Genomic DNA, 21,431 nt, shown 5'->3' with positions numbered 1-21,431 from the left:
TAGTCAAATTGGAAGCTTATTGGTCCATTTAGGTCCAATAAGGAAGTCCTAGTCCCAAAATGGACCTAATCAAGAACTTCTAGGGTTTTCCAATTGCTTGATGTAGTGAATTGGGGTTTAGTTTTCCATTGAGTAAGCATCATACATGCTCTTGAGTTTTTGAATTCAACATTTACTTGAGTATAGTGATTACAAGACATAAAATTTCTAGTTGTGACACCCTTCAAAGAGAAAGCACCTGAAACCAAAATTGAAAACTGTAAGCACAAAGCTTAGTGATTTTCCCCATCATACCACATACCATACAATAAACATATTGTCAGACATATCTGGGTGCTCAACTTACCCTTTTTAGGTGTGCATGGGTACCCGACCTACCCCTTTCAAGCATATCTAGGTGCTCGACCTACCCTGCCAGACATATCTGGGTGCCCGACCTACCCTCCGGTTTATTTCAACCGGCTTTGGGGACTATTTCACCCCTTACACTACCACATAATAACATAGCAAACCATACTTGTCAGGCATGTCTGGGTGCCCGACCTACCCTACCATTTTATCTCAACTGGATCCGGGGACTACCACATAAAACATAACAGATAGTGGCATACCAGATAATTATCACAAAGACAATAATCTCTACTATACTCTTACTAGTGGGCCGACATTGGTGCCTTTGACCCACTTCTACTGGAACGTAACTCATCTTAAATACTTGAAGTAGTTGAATTGTTCGCGGCTCTGAAATTTGCTCCTCTAAAACTCTTACATATAAAATCTCCTTTAGTTACCCTTTCATGCTCATACCCCTTTAAGGGTCAACTTTGGTCAAAGTCAAAGTCGAGGTGAACACCATGTTCAAAGTCAACCTTTGGTCAAGGTCCACACCCTGGTCAAAGTCAATCATCTGGTCAAAGTCAAAGCCAAGTTGCATGAACAACTCGTCAAGTCCCCCATAGTCTAAACTCATTCAGCCGTTTCCAGTCTAGTTCAATGCTTCCAAAGCATAGACTTGGTCCCCTAGGACCAAGTTACCACGTAAAGTTGCTAACTTTACGTCCATGCATGGTGTTATGAGGCTAGAAACCCTAAACTAAGCTATGCAAGAGATATAGGGCATGGGGAAGATCTAATGCTTGATAAATCTGCAACTTTAAGCATCATAAGCTCATGAGTGTCTAGATCTGAAGTCAAAACCTCAAGATACACTCAAATCTCGGAAATGGCTTTAATATGGTCCAAAAGTAACAAAATACAACCCTGAGTGAAGATCTAAGTAATGAAAAGCCAAGTGTAACATCCCAAAATTCAAGGCCAAAATTTATATTTTTAGATAAGTTGTTATAAAACCAACAGTATAATAAAATATCCATAATATCATGTCATGTGAAAACCAAAGTAGAAATAATCAAAACATGTTATCATAACACAATATCATAGCGTAATCCCAAAGATCTCATATGGGAAAAACCATAGTGTGATGTGCCACGATCGAGCCAACTCATTTCCTTTGAAAACGAGTACCTGAAACCAAAACTATAAATCGTAAGCACGAAGCTTAGTGAGTTCCCGATCATACCACATACCATACAATCACATATTGCTAGACATATTTTGGGTGCCCAACCTACCGTGCTGAGCATACCGATGTGCTCAACCCATCCTACTGTCAGGCATACCGGGGTGCCCGACCTACCCCATTTCAGGCTTATCTGGGTGCCCGACCTACCCCTTCGGTATCTTTCAATCAGTAACCGGGAGCTTGCCTTCCCTTCGGTATCTTTCAAACGGTAACCGGAGACTATTTCACCTCTACCACTACCACATAAAAGCATATCATAAACACATAAATTACATACTACCTAGCATATCTGGGTGTTGGCCTACCCCTTCGGTCCTGTCGACCGGTAACTGGGGACTATTTCACCCCTACTACTACCACATAATATCATATCACATATATCATAATCTGTCTAGCATGGCTGGGTACTAATCTACCCCTTCGCCCCTATCGACCGGTAACTTGGGGACTATCTCCCCCTACTGCTACGATCACATAACATCATAACATGCTAACACATAAATATATCAAGTAGCAGTAAACACATATAATTATCACAAAGACAATTATCTAACATACACTCCTACTGGTGGGCCGACATTGTGGCCGTAGACCCACCACTACTAGAAGGTAACTCACCTCACACTACTGAAATCGTGAAGACACAATCCCAGCTGCTGGATGACAGGTTCTCGAACTGTCAACATCAAAATAACACCCAATTAATAAATGGGTTCCAACTCTTAACCATAAATACATGCTTGGGGTAAATACTACTTTACCCCTAACTTAGCTTTATTCGAGCCCAATGCCCAATCCAAAGGCCCAAAAGTCAACTATGAGTCAAAGCCCAACACATGACCCAGTTTTCCAGATTGGGCCCAAACCTTTATAAGGTCTTATCATAGGGCCCAACCATTTAGTACAATCCAACATTCAACATTCTAATGGCCCAATATGTGACATCCCCAATTTCACAATCAGAAAAGACCGATTTGTTATTACTTCCTCATACGAAGTCAGATTTAGACGTTCTTTTTATGCACGATCTCACTAAGGCCAAATATTGCTCTAACGTAAATTCATTATTTACATCGCGCTGTGTCGTACCGGTTCTGTCGCGAAACTTTGACAAATCATAACTTTTTCGTTATAACTCGGATTTCGGCATTCTTTATATGTACGGAATCCTTGTAACGTATACTACAACTTAATTAAGATTACCCCTTCTAAATAATCTTCCATCAAAAAGTCATTTTTGATGCTTATCGTCTCTAAATTGAATAGTCCGGATCTACGGGTGTTACACTTCACATAATCATAAAGGCCCAAACTATGGCCCACATATGGCATAAATTTTCAAATTGGGCCCAAACCCCTTACACGGCCTTACCCTAAGGCCCATTAAATTATTATAGTCCATATGCTTGATTTTGGATGGCCTATTAATTACCCAATCATCAAGGCCCAATAGAAAGGCCCAACAATAAACCAAAGTGAAATTAGAGTTAAGTTTTCCTACTTAACCCAGTAAGGACTTAATCCATTAAGTCCAATATTGACTTAGGTTAATTTGCAATGATTATTAATTAATATTTTAAGTTCATTAAATGATTTTGATGCGGCCCAATAAGTCCCAAATTAGGGCTTTATGACATTATGGTTTTCCAAACCCTAATTAGGGTTTCCAACACATCTTAGCCCAATAGACCTAATAGCTAGGTCCTTTGACCAATTAGGGTTCATTAGGTTCCTTATGATTTCACTGAGCCCATTAGTCATCTATTTGTGTTTTTAAGCCCATTAAGCTTCATTGGGCCATTATGGTTTATTAGGCCAATTGTTAACTATTTTTTATAAAGAAGACTTGCGAATCGATTAAATCGTAAAATACCGATTTGTGACGTTGTGATGCAAAGTTGGATACATCGGAACGACTATAAGCAGAAAATAATTATCAACTTGCCTAGCTTAGTGATAATAATTGCCAATTGTTAGCTATTTTTTATAAAGTTATAAAGAAATAATGGCTATTTTTTTAATTTTTCTAAAAAGAAATTATTCTCTTAAAAATCTCCGAGGCTTGAGTCTCCTTGATTAGTTGACCGCCGTGTACTTGGCCAAAACTTTGGTGGGTCTTCCACGTTGGCAATCCAAGTTAACAAACAACAACCAATGAGCAAGAGATGTCACGCTGGCAATCCTTTAAACCCCTAGCGAACCAATGAGAGGCTTGTTTTCCCATTTCCCCTCCAGAAGCCCCACTATAAAACCACGTTCCATGTATCATTTCAAATTCATCTCCCATCAGTTAAAATACAAATTATTAAACCCTCTCAAACCTCCTTTACCAACCAGAAATGGAATCAGGAAAAGCAAAAAAATCCGCCGGTGGAAGAGGCAAACCTAAATCCACGAAATCCGTCTCCAGATCTTCAAAAGCTGGTCTTCAGTTCCCCGTCGGTAGAGTTTCAAGGTACCTAAAAAACGGCAGGTATGCGAAACGCGTCGGCTCCGGTAGCCCTGTTTACCTGTCCGCCGTCCTTGAATACTTAGCAGCCGAGGTACACACAACTCCGTCTTGTAGATCCGTTTCGATCTCTACATAAGCTTCATTCTATTAATCATCTGATATAAATGCTATTGTGATTTAGGTTTTGGAGCTAGCTGGGAATGCAGCGAGGGATAACAAGAAGACCCGGATCATACCCAGGCACATTCAATTAGCTGTGAGGAACGATGAGGAGTTGAGCAAGTTGTTGGGAAGAGTGACGATTGCCAATGGAGGAGTGTTGCCGAATATTCATTCAAATCTGCTGCCAAACAAAAAGGCAAAAGGCAAGGACGTGATTGGATCTGTTTCTCAGGAATTCTAGGTTCTAATGTTTAGATTGAATAGGAATATGAATACCTTGAATTAGTATCTCATTTGTTTCTGTTTTCTAGTAAAAATGAAACGACTTTTGCTGAATTTATCTGTTCATAGTTTCATAAACATTTACGTGTTTGGTGATTCCTTAAATGGCATTTTATATTCTGTAGATTTGTATGATTACTAAGTGGCTACATCGTAAAACTGATAATTTGTGTCACATAAAGTCTTTTAGAATCGGTGTGTTCTCAGCTACGACGATCTTGGTCAAACTTTGGTCAAAAACACTTTTAATGCATAGATTTCTTTTTGTTTAGTTCATACGTGAAAGCCCTAATTTCACCATTTGTTATATTTCTCTGGATAGCATTTTTTGTACTTTGAATATGTTGATGAATCGTTATTCTATGAACTCTACTAGAGATGTTAAGGAAGCTTAAGTATGAGATTAAGGGGGTGTTTGGGATTTATTTTCATGCTAAAAGTTTTTTTTTTTTGGGTTTTATCTTTTGACTTTTCAAAATATAAAAACCCAAAAGATTCAAAATTTTACAAATTCATTACTTTTCAAAAATTTGTTTTTGTTCTTGCCAAAAAGATATGTTAAAAGAACTCATTGAAATGCCCAAATTTTTTTTTAAACTTTTAGTTTTTTGGAAAAACTAAAATTTCTAAAAGTCATGTTAAAAGATTTTTCTAACACCCTCTAATACCAGGGATGATCATTGGATCCGACCCGGCTAGGGAACCAAACTTGGTTGAAACTAGGAACCGAACCGGATCGTCGGTTCTTGCCGTGTATTCAATGTTGGGACCGGTCCTTGAGAAATAAGAACAATCGGTTTAGGTTTTTGCCGGTCCTACAGGTTCCGGTTCTACCAGTGCCGGTTTAAAAAATCTACAAGAATATCGTCCCGGTCCCGATCTCATCGTGTTCCGGTTCCGGTTCCCCGGTTTAAATGCCCATCCCTATTTAATACCACGGAAGAATTTGGGTTTATGAAGTATAGCTTATAAACTAAATGATTGTTTTGTTGAATTTGAATTTTTAAGAGGGTGTAAAATTTTAAATTTTGAATTTTTACCGTGCTTTGGTTGGAGTTTTTGAATTTCTGTGCTGAATTATAAAATAACAATTTTACTATTCATTGTTATTTTTTTTGTTGAATTCAATGTTTATGTTTATAAAATAATCAAACCAACTTTTTGAATAATTATAACGAAAGTATAAACACAATACAAGATCTAAATTAAAAAAAATCAAATCAAACATAAATATTTGACAAGATAAATCAAATAATGATCTAATACAAAGAGGTAAAAATATGATTCTATAATAAATAAATTAATAAAAGTCCATTGTTATTTTTTGTATTTAACTCTTACAAAAACAATCTTACAATAGTTATGAAAAAAAACTTGAGTTCTATGCCTATATGTAGGGGTGAGCAAACCTGAGCCAAGAAACCGAGAAACTGACAAAAACCGACGAAACTGAAATCGAAAAAAATGAAACCAAATCAAAACGACGATGTGGGTTTTAAATTTGTTCATGCAGAATGTGTCAATGTGTCGCTAATTTTGTTTTTTTTTTTCCTTCTGATTTCTGTGTGTTTATGTTATGAATGTTGTGTTCATTTTGAATGTGCCAATGTGTCTCTGATTTCTATTTCTTTTTTGTCGATTTGCCTCTGATTTCGTTTTTTTTTTCTTCTTCTGATTTAGGTTCGTGACCTCGTTCCAAGCATTTAAGAATTCTGGAAATCTTGCTGAAATCTTATTACTCTTATTATGTTTACTTGCTATCAAAATAATCAAGGGTTTTTGTTAGATTTTTCCTGAAATCTTGCTGTGAAATGTTGATAAATATTGCTGTGAAATGTTGATAAATCTTGCGGTGAAATATTGCTTAAATCTTGTTGTGAAATGTTGACAAATATTGTTGTGAAATGTTGATAAATATTGGTTAAATCTTGCTGAATTGAAGCTTCTTATTTCCTGAAATCTTTTGATTTACATATGGATTGTTGATTTTTTTTTTTTTTTTTTTTTTTTTTTGTAGATGGAAAAGTCTCAACTAAATGCACAAACTGTTGATGTTGATGCTCCACAAACTGTTGATGTTGATCATGATGTTGATGAAGGAGATGATGAAGAAGTTGCAGATAATAAGTGTGGTGGTCATAGAGTATCGTGGGTATGACAACATTTTGATCGAGATGCCACAAAGAAGGGTGCTAAGAAAGTGAAATGCCCATATTGTTCAACAATGACGCGAGAGAAGTTGGTGCTAATAGAAGCCGGTAAATATTTTACTATTTTTTACATAATTATAAGTTTGTAATTATATATTTTTATGATTAATTAATTAATTACATACTATTGTTTTATACTTTTGTGTGTTGTAGAGGAATTGGGTGTGGTCAAAGGAGTTGCATGGATGAGTATTTTACTTGAATTTTAAAGGTTTATAACTCAATTATTATAATTTTATACTTTTACACAAGTTTATTACTCAATAATCATTGATCAATACTAATGTTTTTGGTTTGTAGATGAATGGGGAATTGGTGAAGAGATTTACATGGATGTGGATTGAAGATTTGTGTTTGTGTGTTTTGGACTTTTGGTTGTAATCGACCATTTGACTATTCCAGACTTTATGTTTTAGTTTGATTGTGTGTTTGGTTGTAATCGTCTAATCGACAATTTCGGACTTTGTGTTTTAGTTTGATTGTGTGTTTGGTTGTTATAGAGAATTTGGTTGTAAAACTCATGTTTTTTGAAGTATTTAACTTCAATTAGGTGTTTTTTGAATTATTTAACTAATTGTTCCATTTCTGGAAAATGGGTTCAAACCTAAAACCCATGGGTTTAAACCCAGAAATCGTAAGTGTATGGGTTGAACCCAAGAAACCGAGAAACCGCCCAAACCAATGTCTGAAACCGAGAAACTGAACCGACCAGAAGCCGATCCTATTGGGTTCTGAAAACCAGAAACCGATCATTTACGGTTTGGGTTGGGTTGGGGTCCAAAACCGACCCAAACCGACCCATGAACAACCCTACTTATATGGATCACATTACATGTATATAACTCATTCATTTACACATATTGACAAGTATAATACCCTTTTCTAAGAGAACATAAAGAAAAACTTTGAATAAATTACAAAATTGAAACTATTCCATTCATTTTTTGTATTCCAAATTAATGATATGTGGTTAGTTACTAGTGATTGTCTTGAACCTTTCTTGTCCAACAATATCCCACTGCATAAACACGGAACATTTAACATTAGTTTCATTCAAATACAATCTTATATATCGTTTTAGAAGAGACAGAAAAGGAACATTTAACAATAGTTTCATCCAAAGTTCCAATTGCTCAAGGTAAAAGATCAATGGCTAAAGTTCCAATTGCTCAAATGAGAGATAGAAAAGGAACAATTTTGACAAAAAAAATCACAACCTTCATCAACCACATCTTGACCATCAAAATCACACAATGCTCTAAATCAATAACCAATTTGGAAACTACACATCAGTAGGGCTGTTCACTATTCGGATAAAACCGAATTATCCAATTGGACAATTTGGATTGGACTATTTGGTTCGGATATTCGGATTTTTGGATTGGTTTTCAACAAAACCGAATTAGTATTTTGGATTTCGGATTGGTTTTGGTTTATAAAATAAGAACCGAATAGTCCAAAAAAACCGAATAAACATGTCTTATTTATCTATTTATAATATATATATATATATATATATATATATATATATATATATATATATATATATATATATATATATAATTATTTATTAATTTTGTAATTTATTTTTTCAAATAGGTTCAAAACGTTTCACTCAATAAAAAAAAATTAATATTCATTTTCTCTCAAAAGTTTTGTATCTATAAAATATTTAACTATAATATATCTTCTTATTAGTTGTTTATAAATTTCAAATCACAACTAAATGATTTGTTTTTGCTTCTTGTGTAAAGTTGGGTAATATTATAATTATATGTCGTTTTAAAATGTTTCGGTTTTTGAAAACCGAATTATAAAAACGATCCAACCGAATTGTAATTGGATCGGATTGGATTGGATTTGAATTTAGTTTGGACAATTCAGATCCATGTTTTGAAAACCGAAATCAATTTGGATTTACTTGATTGAATCGGATCAAACCGATCCATCTAAACGAACACCCCTACACATCAGTTTATGATAATAACAATCATTATTATATTAGGACACTATAAATCAATAACTAATTTTTCAATGAAGCTATGTTTCACCATCGATTCAAAACATCACATAAAACCTAAAATACGAACACTTAAAAACTCAGAATATAAAATCGATTTTCGATTTCACATCATGAAAAAAATTTGATTCACGTATATGGAGTGATTTTAGCAACATTGTACCTGACTAACGAAGAAGATCAAAGATCGCCTGGTGGAGACCGACATTGTCGAGGGCAGAACCTGGAGATGGCAACACTTTCAAGGGTGGAACTAGCGATGTTCGAGCTTGGCGTCGGAGGTCGTAGTTCGACTATGGGAGTGGATTTCATGGAGGTGGGAGTGATATCATAAGTCGTGTGAAACTTGTACATGTGCTAGGTTTACAACGGGTGGTGGTGTTGTACAAGTCGATAATGGGAAAAGGTGGACGACGATGGGATGAGGTGTTCAGTGATGGGAGGAGGTGGTCAGCGTTGGAGTTGGTCGGAGGTGGGAGGAGACATGAGATGCGTAGTGAAGGTGGGTTATGGAAGCGTTCATATGAGGGCAAAACAAGGAAGGACACATATTTTTTTTTATTAAGATATAAGTTTAGTTCTAAAAGTTTAACAGGATTTTAAGACATTACGATCCTGTTATTCATAGGCTACCAAACGCTCTAAGTCTGAAATATTAATATGTTGCCTCTTAATTTCTCAATTTAGAGGCTATCGAATAACCCTTAAATGAGACACTGAGGATTAAGGAGTATGTGAATCATGAGTCGGAGGTTTTGAAGTTGAACGCATAAGTGAAGACAGTTAAGGATAAACTGAAATGGGCTTAGATAGTGGTGTTTATCCTAAGTTGGGCTTCCTGTTGTATTGTTCTTTCCATTGTTCTCAAGATCTGGATGTGAGGGGGTAACTGGGGTTCAACTTACAAATTGTGAGGTTTTAAAGTTATTTCGTAATGGCACTCTATTGGTGATTTTAGTGTCACGTGACATTTTGTGGTATTAGAACTGACATGTGAGCTAAGGGATTATTGTTTGTACTCTATATTATATGTTTGGGGAATGAGGAATTTATGCATATATAAGATTGAATTATAAGCCGATACAACAGAAGGACGGGGGTCAAGGGGGCCGCACCCCTTGCAGGGTCCTAGAGGCAGTGCCCCTAGCGGGGTCCAAGGGGTAGAGCCCCTGGCGGTGGTTCTCCCAACTAATTTAGAAGATTAAACCCTAATATGTCATATATATATATGACTATTCCTTTGAGTCATATAGACAAAACATTTTTCTTAGATTTTCTTCATCTAAACGAAAACAAAATTCTCTGGTGATGTGGTTTGTGTTTATGTGCCTAGATACACAAGTGTCCTTTTGGATTATCGTAGACTGGATTCCTGTAACCCAAACATAGGGTGAAAATATCAGTTCAAAAAGTAAACTTACACGACCCATCAATAATTCGGTTATCCACCATCACCCTACTCATATATCCTTCAACACAGCTGATCGTAGGGATAATGTTTGGGTGGACGTACTTAGTTGATGGTAATTGGTAAATAATGTTATAATAGTTGTATGTTGATGTCCTATTAGTTTGGTTTTTAAAGTAAGCCTTTTTGTACATCAAAAACCAATAGTCTAAACTATAAGGTAAAATGGAATGGTTGCTTCCATTATGCATGTGCTGACTTGGAAGGCTAAGTCACATGTGAGTTTTTTTTTTTTTTTTTTTTTTTTTTTGGGGGGGGGGGGGGGGGGGGGGGAGGGGACGGACACGACCCCTGCCATGTGAAGGTGTAACCTCTAGTGACTTTGCCTACAAAAGGTTACAAGAGAGAGAAGGTTTTGACCATTGACCTTGGGTTGTTGGGATAAAAAACCTAATGTGAGTGATGTGTATTTCATATTATGTGTAAGTATTAGTAAGGATGTTGTTAAGTTGAGGTGACGTTGACATTGTGCATTATTTGATCAAGGACTTTGTAACTCACTTATTATATCCTAATGGGAAAGTTCATGGTCCATAAGAAGATATCTTTTCTTTTTTATGTATTATTCAATGTGATTTTTACCTAATCCGTGTTTATTTAGAATTTTTGACTTAAATAACCATCCAAGTTATATAAATGTCACCATTTAGTTACTAAATATGTAAAATGTTTATTAAGACGTTAAACTCCTGAAATTGTTACAATTTGGCCACTAAAAGTTTGGTTTTATCGCCATTCGATTATTGATTATATAATCATGATTCGCCCTACAAACGGAACTTGTTAAGCATGCTAATGCGAGGAGGGAAAGAGGGAGGATTTGATTTGACTGACTGTTGGAACTTTTGACCACAATAAACCTTCTAACCAATTTATTTTTAAACTCTTTCTTTTTTAATAAAAAATACCCTATTTTTATAAAAAAAATCAAAATTCCAAATTTTAACCCAACCAATATATATATATATATATATATATATATATATATATATATATATATATATATATATACCATTCCCCTCTCTTATTTGAACACACACACACATCACAATACGTCTCTCTCCCAAACCATTCCATCAGTTTTTAAAAAATCCCGTTTTCGTCTTCATCCTCAACCTCGTCTTCATCATCATTGTCATCTTCATCAAACGATGCCTCTGATGGCGTAATACAGTCAATTATCTCCATATGTAGTAGGCTAGAACAACATGTTAACAACCATGAAGCGAGCATTGCGTAACGTAAAAGAAGAAGATATATCCAAAGACAACGTGCATCAACCCACCAATGTCTCTTGTATGATTATTTTGACGAGCATACTCTCTTTCAATGATATTATTTCCGCCGACGGTTCCGAACGAATAAAGATTTGTTTGTGCATATTGTCAAAGTTGTGACTGCATTGTTTGAGTATATACGATAACTCCCGAACGTAATAGGTACGTTAGGCTTTGATCCAATTCAAAAGAGTACTGTTGTATTTCGTATGTAGCATATGAAAACCCCTGATGCACTAGACGAGAGTTTTACGATGTCTACACGTACTACACAAGAAAGTCTTTGTGAATTTTGCAGATCTGTGATTTCTTTGTACGTTTCACGATATTTGCGTCATCCTACTTCTGGTGACATATAAAAGTTGTATGCTCATGATGTGAATGTGAATGGTTTACTTGGGATGTTAGGAAGGTTAGATTGCATGCATTGGAGATGAAATGTAACACTCACAGATCCAGGCTAGTCAATTTAGAGACAATAGGTGTCAAAAATGATTTTTTGATGGAATATTATTTAGAAGGGGTAATCTTTACCGAGCTATAGTATATGTCACAAGGGTAATCTTCATTCTTCACACCATTCCAATCTCTTCTTTTTCTCTCCGGAACCTCTCTCTAACCCCCAAAGCCTAGGGTAACTCCCTAGCACGAGGCAAAAGCTCCGGAGCGCCCGACGGCTTCGAAAAGAAGAGCTTTTGGTTCAGAAACTCTGCTTCAATGGAGCCCGATTTTGAGAAAAACTCACTGTAAATGAGTTATGCTCACCCTACTTTAAGTGTAACTTATGTTTAAGTTCATTATCGTTATTATAAACTTATAAACAAGATTTATCAGTGATTCAAAGTCGTTATACTGATTAATCTACTTACGAGGATGATGTCTAGGTTGTGATTTAGTGAAGTGTTTAAAGTGAGATTTCCAAACAGTGTACTTCGTATACCAAACATACCATACCTCTGATATGATCCTACCTAGTTGTTCCTTACTTGATAGATCATGAAGTAGACTTTGAGTTAATGATGAATCTAGACTAATAATTATTCGCAATAAAGATTAGACTAAAATTTATCAATAATAATGCTAGGTTTCGTCGAAGGAAATCATATTGTTAAGAAGCGAGGCGCTGCTCGAATTTCGAATCATCACTGTAACAAGTGAGTGCATGGTTACTTTTATCTTACACATATATGAAGTATTTTATATAAACTACGTGCTATGTGTGCATATTAACTATATAATTGTATCTATGCTAAATGAACGATTTTATACAAGTCTTAAATGATTTAAATTGTATATGTATTTATATCTACAAAATATGTTGGATAAACCATGGGTAGATGAAATATGAGTTGGATGATGAGATAAGATGTGATATAGACCATGAGATAAGGGTGAGAGGTAAACAATGAGAGAAGCCTTTTACCCAAGCGTTGGCCCCATTATCTACTAGAGTATGGATGACAACCACAGACTATTCTAGACAATCCAGTGGAACACTAGCTGGCTCGCAACCTGTAGATGTTGTGAACGAGACGTTCACCCGGTGTACTCTAAAAACCCATTGACATGTATTACGAGTGGACTCTCGAAAATGATAATGTAAAAAAAACGAGATAAACCCTGGCGACTATGCAGACTTAGTGCCTAAACACTGGCACCTATGGATTTAGTGCCCATTGAGTAAACTTTGGTAACGATGGATTTCGTGCCTATTCCTTAGGATGTCCCTTAGGAATGAATGAACAAGAAATAGCTGATTCTTAGGGTAGATCCTTAAGACTAAATAAGATAATGAGGATTAGTAATTGGGTTAATTGTTTGATGATTAAACATAATAATTATATTATTGTGGGTTGAAAACCATATGTACTCACCAAGTTTACCAACCTGACTCACTTAGTTTATTTATATAACAGGTGTTGATATGAAGTCACATTACACTGAGAGATTAAGGAGATATAAATCACTAGTGATAATGAATGTAAGTTGTGCTTATTCTTATGTTTTTGTATTGACGATGAGATCTCAAATGTTTTAAAATGAATAAAAATACTTTTTTTTATGAAATGCTTTGATAACGTATTTATCATGTTTTACTAGGAACAAATTCCGCAACATTTTTATTAAAAGAGGTACTCTGATTTTTATAAAGCATAAACAAAATCGGTCTTTTCTGGCCGTGAAAATAGGGATGAAACATGAAATTTATGTCGAAATGCATGTCATGGACAATACACAAAAGATAATTATCATTATCCTACGACTGTACTTTAAGCTGTAGACTACACTTGAAGTTGTAGCCTCACAATATTTGTGGTTCTGACATGCCTATTTCGGCAGTACCGGTTCGATTAATGACATTAATATTCTTAATAACTTACCAATATTCAACAAAGTGTATGTTGGTACTGCCCCAAATTCCTCATTTGTACTTCGAGGAATGGAATACAAATTTAGGTACTATCTTGTCTAGGGGATCTATCATGACCTTTCTGTTTTCATTAAAGCTTTGTCATTTTCGGATGACCCTTAAAGGTCCAAATTTAAGAGAGTCCAAGAAAAAGCAATAAAATATGTCGAAAGGGAGTTTGGAGCACTTAAAAAGTGTTAACATATACTTACCAAATCATCTTTGCTTTGTTATGTCTCTACTATGACATAGGTGATGTATGCATGTATCATTTTGCATAATATGATACTAGAACATGAAAGAAATGTGATATGTGTGTACAATGAGAATGAACTCATCCTTGAGACACAACCACTTGAATATAGTGGTCAAGAATAGATATGGAGAATGAGGATAGTCAACTATGCAGTAATCCATGTCTATCTTCACAGTCATTTGACCGATCATCTTTAGACAATTGACAATCTTGATCTTAATATGTCACCGATAGATGAATTGGAAGGCCAATTTTCAGAGGAAGACTCGTTGCTTTAGTTATGAAGTGTGTGTGTGTGTGTGTTTTTATGAAGTGTGTTTCAGTTATAAAGTGTGTTCTTTTATGTATTAAGTCGTGTTTCTATGTATTAGGTCATGTTCTAAGTATTACATCATGATTTGAATTAGTTGTGTTTCTAGGTATTATAACTTTTAATTTTGAAAGTCCTAACCCCTTTGTAGATTCGTAGATCAAATACAAGCACGAAAGAACAATGAAGAACAAAAAAGTATCACCAATTTGTCTTTCACCAAGATAGGGTTTGTTTTCACTCAAAAAATGGTTTGTCACAAAAGAGTCACCAAGACGTTCACCACATTAGGGTTTTATCATAATGTTGAATATATACTAATCTTATTTAGTGAATACCTTTAATCAAGGGATTGTATCTAATCTAAATATAAACTAATATGATATAAAAGGAATGTATCAAATCAAATCTTCTCCATATTTGGATATTAGCACCAACACATCAGAAGCTGATCAGAGCATCAACTTCAGTGTCAGGAGATCAGCTTCAACTTTAGTTATCAGTGTTAGGTTTAAGCTGATCAGCTTTAGCTTCAACAGATAGTGAATGACCATCAGTGAGTAGCATCAACATATCATCTTATCAATGTTTCATCAGTGTGTAACTATCAACATCTAGACACACTGATCAATCTTCAGTAGATGATGTCTTCATGCCTTTGGTGCTGATAAAGTCTTTAGGTTCTTTCAGTCATTAGGGGATGTTCTTCAGTATTCAACATATAAACTTCCATCAACATATCTTCAGATTAACTAACCAACTAACTAACAATAGTGTATATATATTTTGCATCCTCAAATCTATACAAATAAGTGACATAACAATCTCCCCATATTTGATGATGTCAAAACTAAACTAATAAAGAATGAACTAATAGATAAATACAACTGAAGTGATATGCTAGTTTCTGCTCCCCCTTAGATTTAGCTCCCCCTCAGATGTATAACTTTCTTTTTTTCAAGAGTGTCTGCTATTCAAGGAATGATCAAGTAACAGTGTAGCGGAACTAGACTTTTCTCCCCCTTTTTTGACAACATCAATAGGTATTGCCTTCCTTTTTTAAGAAGACAGTAAGCAACATGCAATAAAAATAAACATCAAATAAAGTTAAAGGATAGGATAAGTGTATCATACTATTGTGTTGTTACAACAGTAGATCATTTACACAATTTTTTGTAGTCTTATCATTGTCTGGCTTTATACACTGAATCATTAACTACTTCTATTAGAAGAAAAAGGGTGAAAGTGGGTAGGTGTGTGTAATACGTCATGATACATGATATATCCTTTGACACAGAGTTCTCAAGTTCTCATCAGTGCATGAAATTTGACACTGAATCATAAAGCTTTTAAGAAGAATGACAAGATAAGAACGGGTTGGTGCGTGTGATATACTACGGTACAGAGTCTAACCATCGACAAGACTTTCGAACTTTTATTAGTGTGTGGTTTTACACAGTGAATCATCAAGTTCTATAAATAAGACTTGTGGGAAAGAACTAGGATGTCTCAATCACGCTGATGTGAAATCAACATGAATCAATGACATTGATAACCCATAAGTAAGAAGTGGTTCAATCCTTGCATCATAGAGTTAGTTACAGTCTAGAATCAAAGATTCACCATTAATTAGTAATGGTACCATGTCATACCTCAGTATAGGAGGTCAATGACACGAGAAAAAGATTGGATAAGAGAGGGTATAATATCCTTGCCTATAAGAATTTTCATTTGTGACAAGGAAATATCTTTAGTTGAAGAATAGACCTTGTTATCAAATTCAACAAAAGATATGGATGGCTCATTGTCACACCCCAAAACTTCGAATGGCGGAAACATTTTGGGGCGGAGGACGTCATGTACAGTATCACAACAATGAATAGTAGTAAACAAGCAACAACATCATCCATTGCATTAATATTATAATTTCATACTTGTGTGTTCTGTCAAAGTTATAGACACCAAAAATATACATATCAAAATAAAAGATGAGTCTTGAACGAACTCCATCTTCTGAAAAGCCTGGCACCTGCACCTGTCTAGTGGTGACTTGAGAATACAAGTTATTTTGAAAGCGAGTATCAGCTTAATGCTGGTGAGATCGTAAGTATATTAATGTCTGAGTTTGTATAAAAACGTTTGAAAGTTGTTTCTGTAAAATGTTTTGTACAATGTTTTGTATAATGTTTGAGCTCCTCCTAGAAAACCCTATGTTTTCTATTAACTGTAGCCTTCTACCAAGGCATCTCGTGTTCGTGTATATGTCTTTTGATAGAGTGTGTATTTCCTAAGTTCTGACTATCATTAACCAAAAATATAGTTACTACATTACCGTGCATCGTGTGAATATTCACGAAGTGAATGTAATGGGAAAATATTATCGTACCGTAGTATTTGTAATAAGACTACCGTGGTACTAACTACCTTAATACAAAAAGGTGTTTTCAAATAACATGTGATCGACCTGTATCCTGCTACCGACTCTTGTAAAACGACGATGTAAGAAGCCGTAAGAAATGACATTTGGCACCCGTAGACTTGCAAGTCCCACTGTAGTGAGCAACAAGGTGTAGGATAGTCAATCCAGTATAGATCTATACGCAAACTCATACACTCTCAAATTAAGGAGATTCAGGATACAAGAACGGTCATGGCAGGAAGTGCCATGACCCGCTCAATGGTTCACATAACTGCATAAACATATATGTAATAAATGTGCTAACTGAAAGTGTAATCTTCCTCGATCTAGCTTGTGTGTACTGAAATGTTCTGCTTGTGCTAGCTGTAATGTATGTTCTCTCTATCTAGCATGTATAGTAATGTACTGTGTGTACTACTCGAACTGACTCATGAATAAACTGACTCATTATATGTTTCATTATTCTAGTTATAGTATTAGTATTCTCCTGTGCTACCCCTATGGTAACTTACTAATGATGTAACTGGTACATATGAACCTGGAAGTATACCCTTGCTACCCAAGGGTACTGAATGAACTGGAAGGACCTTTATGGCTACATATGTACACATGATATATAATTGATATTTAAATGACCTTCGAACGGATACCCGATATCCCACCAGACCACGTCTCAAGCGTGAAAAGGAAATAGGGCGGGCAGGCCTTCCTAAGCCCTTTAAACATTTATTATATAAGTATACATACATAGACATGCAATTGATAATAAGTATTAAAGAGTTTAAGTAAAAGTATTTGATAAGTAAAACAGTTTGAAACAATACGGTTTGATAAACAGTTTAAACGGTAAGAAATCACTGGTTTTGTAGTTATTAATCACATGTGATTGATATAATAACTATAAGTATTTAACTTGTATTCCCCTCCCCCCCCATAAAGCATTTAAAAACATTTAAATCATTGGTTAAGGGGTATGAACTCACCTGTAGATGGTGGTTTGGATGAACTGAATGATGTAGGATTGCTAGGTGACAAGTGAAGACTTGTTCACACTCAATGATCCTAGTTAACAAATAATCACACATATAAGTATCCAATTAGACTCTAAACCACTAATTGAAAAAGTTAAAACATCCTAAGGCATGTAAAACACCTTATATAAGTGCTACAAGCCATAAGGATTGCATCTAAGTGCTAAAGGACCTTGCCATTGATTTTGGGGCTCAAGGGTAAACTCCCTTGGAGTTTACTATTTTGATGGTCAAGACCTAGGAAGTTTACGGTAGTAAACTATAGTCTTAAGGTCCAAGTGTTGTTTTGCGGTTTGGCAAGCCTTTTGAAGCAATTCTACTAATTGGTTTGGCCTTTGGAAGGGACTAGGGCAACAAAACACCTCCTTTGAGGAGTTTACGGCCTAATGGAATTTTCCTTTGGGTTTACTACCATAAACCCTTATGGAGAAGTGTATAGCCATGTTTTCAAGTCCCTAACACAAGTAGGTAAAAGTATGTGCTAGTTTCTAAGCCTAACGAAGAAAAATGACCAACTTAAATCCACTTTAGGGTGTTTACGGTTTTGGGAGATCCCCAAATCGTAAACACCTATCTTTGATGGTATTTGAGGTTCTTTTTTCTAGGCTTAAACACAATAACGAAGGGTTTAAACATGTCAAGGAAGGTTTAAACATCAATTAGGGCTTAGTTTTGAGGCTTAGACACACTTTGGTGTCATTTAGGGTGTTTATGGCCCAAGAACCTTCTTGGACCGTGAACACCTTGTTCCATGAGTTCTTGGCATAATTTCTTGATGCTAACTTGTAATACTATCTCAATAAGACTCAAGGAGTGAAGTACTTACAATAAGGAAGCTTGAAGTATGCTAAAAGTCCAAGAACACTTAGTGTGTGTTCTTGGTGTTTTTGGAAATCTAATCAAAAACACAAATGTAAATGGATGAATAGATGCACAAACACTAGATTAAGTGTTTAATCAACTTGAAATGGATAGAACACTTACAACTTGGAAGATCTTGAATTGTTTCTAGTTTGCTACTTGAGAGTGTTTCTTGAGTTTACTCTTTTGGATAAATGGGGAGTAAACTCATATTGACTAGACTTAAGGAGTAAACTCATGGATAAGCATGAGTTTTCGGATTTTGGTATGATTTTTCGACTCAAACGAAATAGTTTGGCCGAGAGTTTCTAAGACACGAGGTGTTTGCGGTTTTTTTAAAATTTAAAACCCGAGACGACACCTTCTTTCACCCGTTCGTTTAAAAATAATATTAAAATAATCAAACGAACTTTATATTTCTTAAAATAAGAAATAATGATACTAATTTATGATATGAAGTGGTTGACTTTTAGGGTTTGACCGAATGAAAATTTCGGGTTGTCACACTCATTTAGTCTTAATAGATAAGATTGTGACCTGTTGGGTTAAAGACTTTTTAAGTTAAGTCTCATTAGGTGATTAATTGCTAGAAGACACAAGACTTAAGACATATGCGGCATCATCTGTTCCAGGGACAGTGATTTGTCAATAGTTACATAATTGGCTTATGAAATGCCACCGTTAAATCATGAAAGGTATAATGATATTATCACAAGAAACCAAACCAAATGAAGCATAAGTGTCATCTTCAAAAACCATTTTTACCTGCTTGTTAATTCGAGCTCATTTGCCTTTAACAACCTTGATTTCTCCCCCTATGCTTGTGGTTCAATTGTTTGCGACACCTTGTAAACACAATGTATGATCATTATGATATTCTTCGACAATTCCACTAAAGTGATGCAATAAATTTGCAAATCATGAACAAGATGTGTATTGACACATTAGGTAGATCATCACCAAGACCCACTTGAAACTGTCTAAATACATCAAATGATCAAGCATCCATGTTATCCCTTGTTTAATTTCAAATCAGTGCTTGAAACAAAAGTACTTTTAACACAAAAAGATACAACTGTTAGGAGCATTGGAGGGTAAATAAGTTCTAATGTTCATAGGTAATTTGAACATCAGACACAACGTTAAATTTGTCCCCTTGATACATTTTAAACTCTTGGCTGCGAAGACTTGTACAACACCTGTTTTTTATTTTTAGATATAAAGTATAACCTGAAAAATGAAATAAATATATAAGAAATTTTTTTAATGAATAATATCAACTAGATATTAGAAACTAACAAAATTAACAATTAAAAATAATTTAACCTACACAAAAACTAATAACTTGAAATATATATTATTATTTAATATTTTTTATTTTAAAGTATGACTAGAAAAAGAAATAAATATAAAAGATAAAAGTTAAGTGAACAAAATAAATTTTAGAACTAGAAACAAAAATATACAAAATATAATTTATAAAATTAAATAAAACTTTTGATTTTTATTTAAACTATAGTTTATAAGAACAAAATAAATATAAAAGATTAAAACCATAATTAAAATTAGAGACAGTAAAACTTAACCAAAAACTAACTAAAATAAATTTATTTTATTTTATTTAAACTAAAGAGAAAACTAACTAAATCAAAAATGAATCAGAAAAAAGAAAAAAGCATTGGAAAACAATTTTTTTTTGTTTATTTATTTATTTATTTAAAGAAAATGTTTTCTAAGAACATATATCAACATTTAGGTGTGTTATTATTATTATTATTATTATTATTATTATTATTATTATTATTATTATTATTTTTAATTTTTATAGAGAACATGTAGGTTAAAGATTAGAAGCCCAAAACAAAAGGTTATAGAACCCTTATAGCGTCGCCTGCAACCTGCTTCATAGCGTCTCCTTCGATTCTAGCTCCAGCCAAGGTTAGCGAGTTCACAACATACATCGCATTCTTCAATTTCTGTAACAAATTCCTCCATTTGAAATATTTCTTTTGTTGTCCAAACAGGTGACTCGTGAAACATTGTTGGTAGAAATAGTATGTGTACAACCGAATAGAGCGTGAAAAACACTTTCCTTTATCTTGAAATAAAAACACAAAAAGCTGATGCAAAGCTCTTTTTTTTACATGTCAGCATGAATCCTTCTTCAATTTTTGTATTTTTTTAAAGAAAAAAAACTAATTTATGATGGGATGCAAGTTTTTTCTGATAAAACTACTTTCTAATAAGGCTTTCTTTCTACATTGCTTTTCAGACTTGTCTATTATTAATGTCAGCAGGGACCTGTATCTACTCGATGGCCGCAATACATGCTTCTGACCATTCATCTTTTTCTTGTGGTACCCAGACCATAATTCCCCTTAACCTCATGCCACAAATGATTTCAAGAGGTCCCATGAGTTCTGTGTTTTTCTCTTGCAAACTTACCATTTGTGGCAACCTAGGCCATCTGTTGAAGTTTTTCTTCACAACTCTCGGTGAAACACAAAGTGTTTATTTAAATAATCCATAACTCTCGTGATAAGAGAAGATAAGACTATATGTTGCACCCTTATAACCTCCATGAGCTTTTGCATTTGCTTTTGTTTTCCTTATATCCTCCAGGAACTGTTCTTCACCTTGCAGACATGAATTGTAGATGTAACATACCCCTATGGCACGTATCACAATATT

At 34.7% G+C, this 21,431-nt stretch overlaps 1 protein-coding gene across 1 annotated transcript; it reads left to right on the top strand.

Annotated features, from left to right (window-relative positions):
• The first annotated feature begins 3,866 nt into the window (after positions 1 to 3,866).
• Positions 3,867 to 4,532, top strand: LOC145017370 (putative histone H2AXa). The gene is made up of 2 exons (XM_078975413.1): positions 3,867 to 4,125; positions 4,216 to 4,532. The coding sequence occupies exons 1-2, from the start codon at positions 3,922 to 3,924 to the stop codon at positions 4,435 to 4,437; spliced, it is 426 nt and encodes a 141-aa protein (XP_078831539.1). The 5' UTR covers positions 3,867 to 3,921; the 3' UTR covers positions 4,438 to 4,532.
• Positions 4,533 to 21,431: the final 16,899 nt, after the last annotated feature.

This window comes from Lactuca saligna, chromosome 9 (assembly GCF_052625555.1).
Source record: "Lactuca saligna cultivar CGN05327 chromosome 9, ASM5262555v1, whole genome shotgun sequence".
NCBI classification, from domain to species: domain Eukaryota; kingdom Viridiplantae; phylum Streptophyta; class Magnoliopsida; order Asterales; family Asteraceae; genus Lactuca; species Lactuca saligna.
The sequence above is the reverse complement of the archived record's forward strand: the minus strand, read 5'-3'. Positions and strand labels throughout refer to the sequence as shown.

Coding starts and splice junctions, on each gene's coding strand:
- LOC145017370 (XM_078975413.1), top strand. CDS start 3,922: ATGGAATCAGGAAAAGCAAAAAAATCCGCCGGTGGAAGAGGCAAACCT. Junction 4,126..4,215: donor TTGAATACTTAGCAGCCGAG/GTACACACAACT, acceptor ATTGTGATTTAG/GTTTTGGAGCTAGCTGGGAA.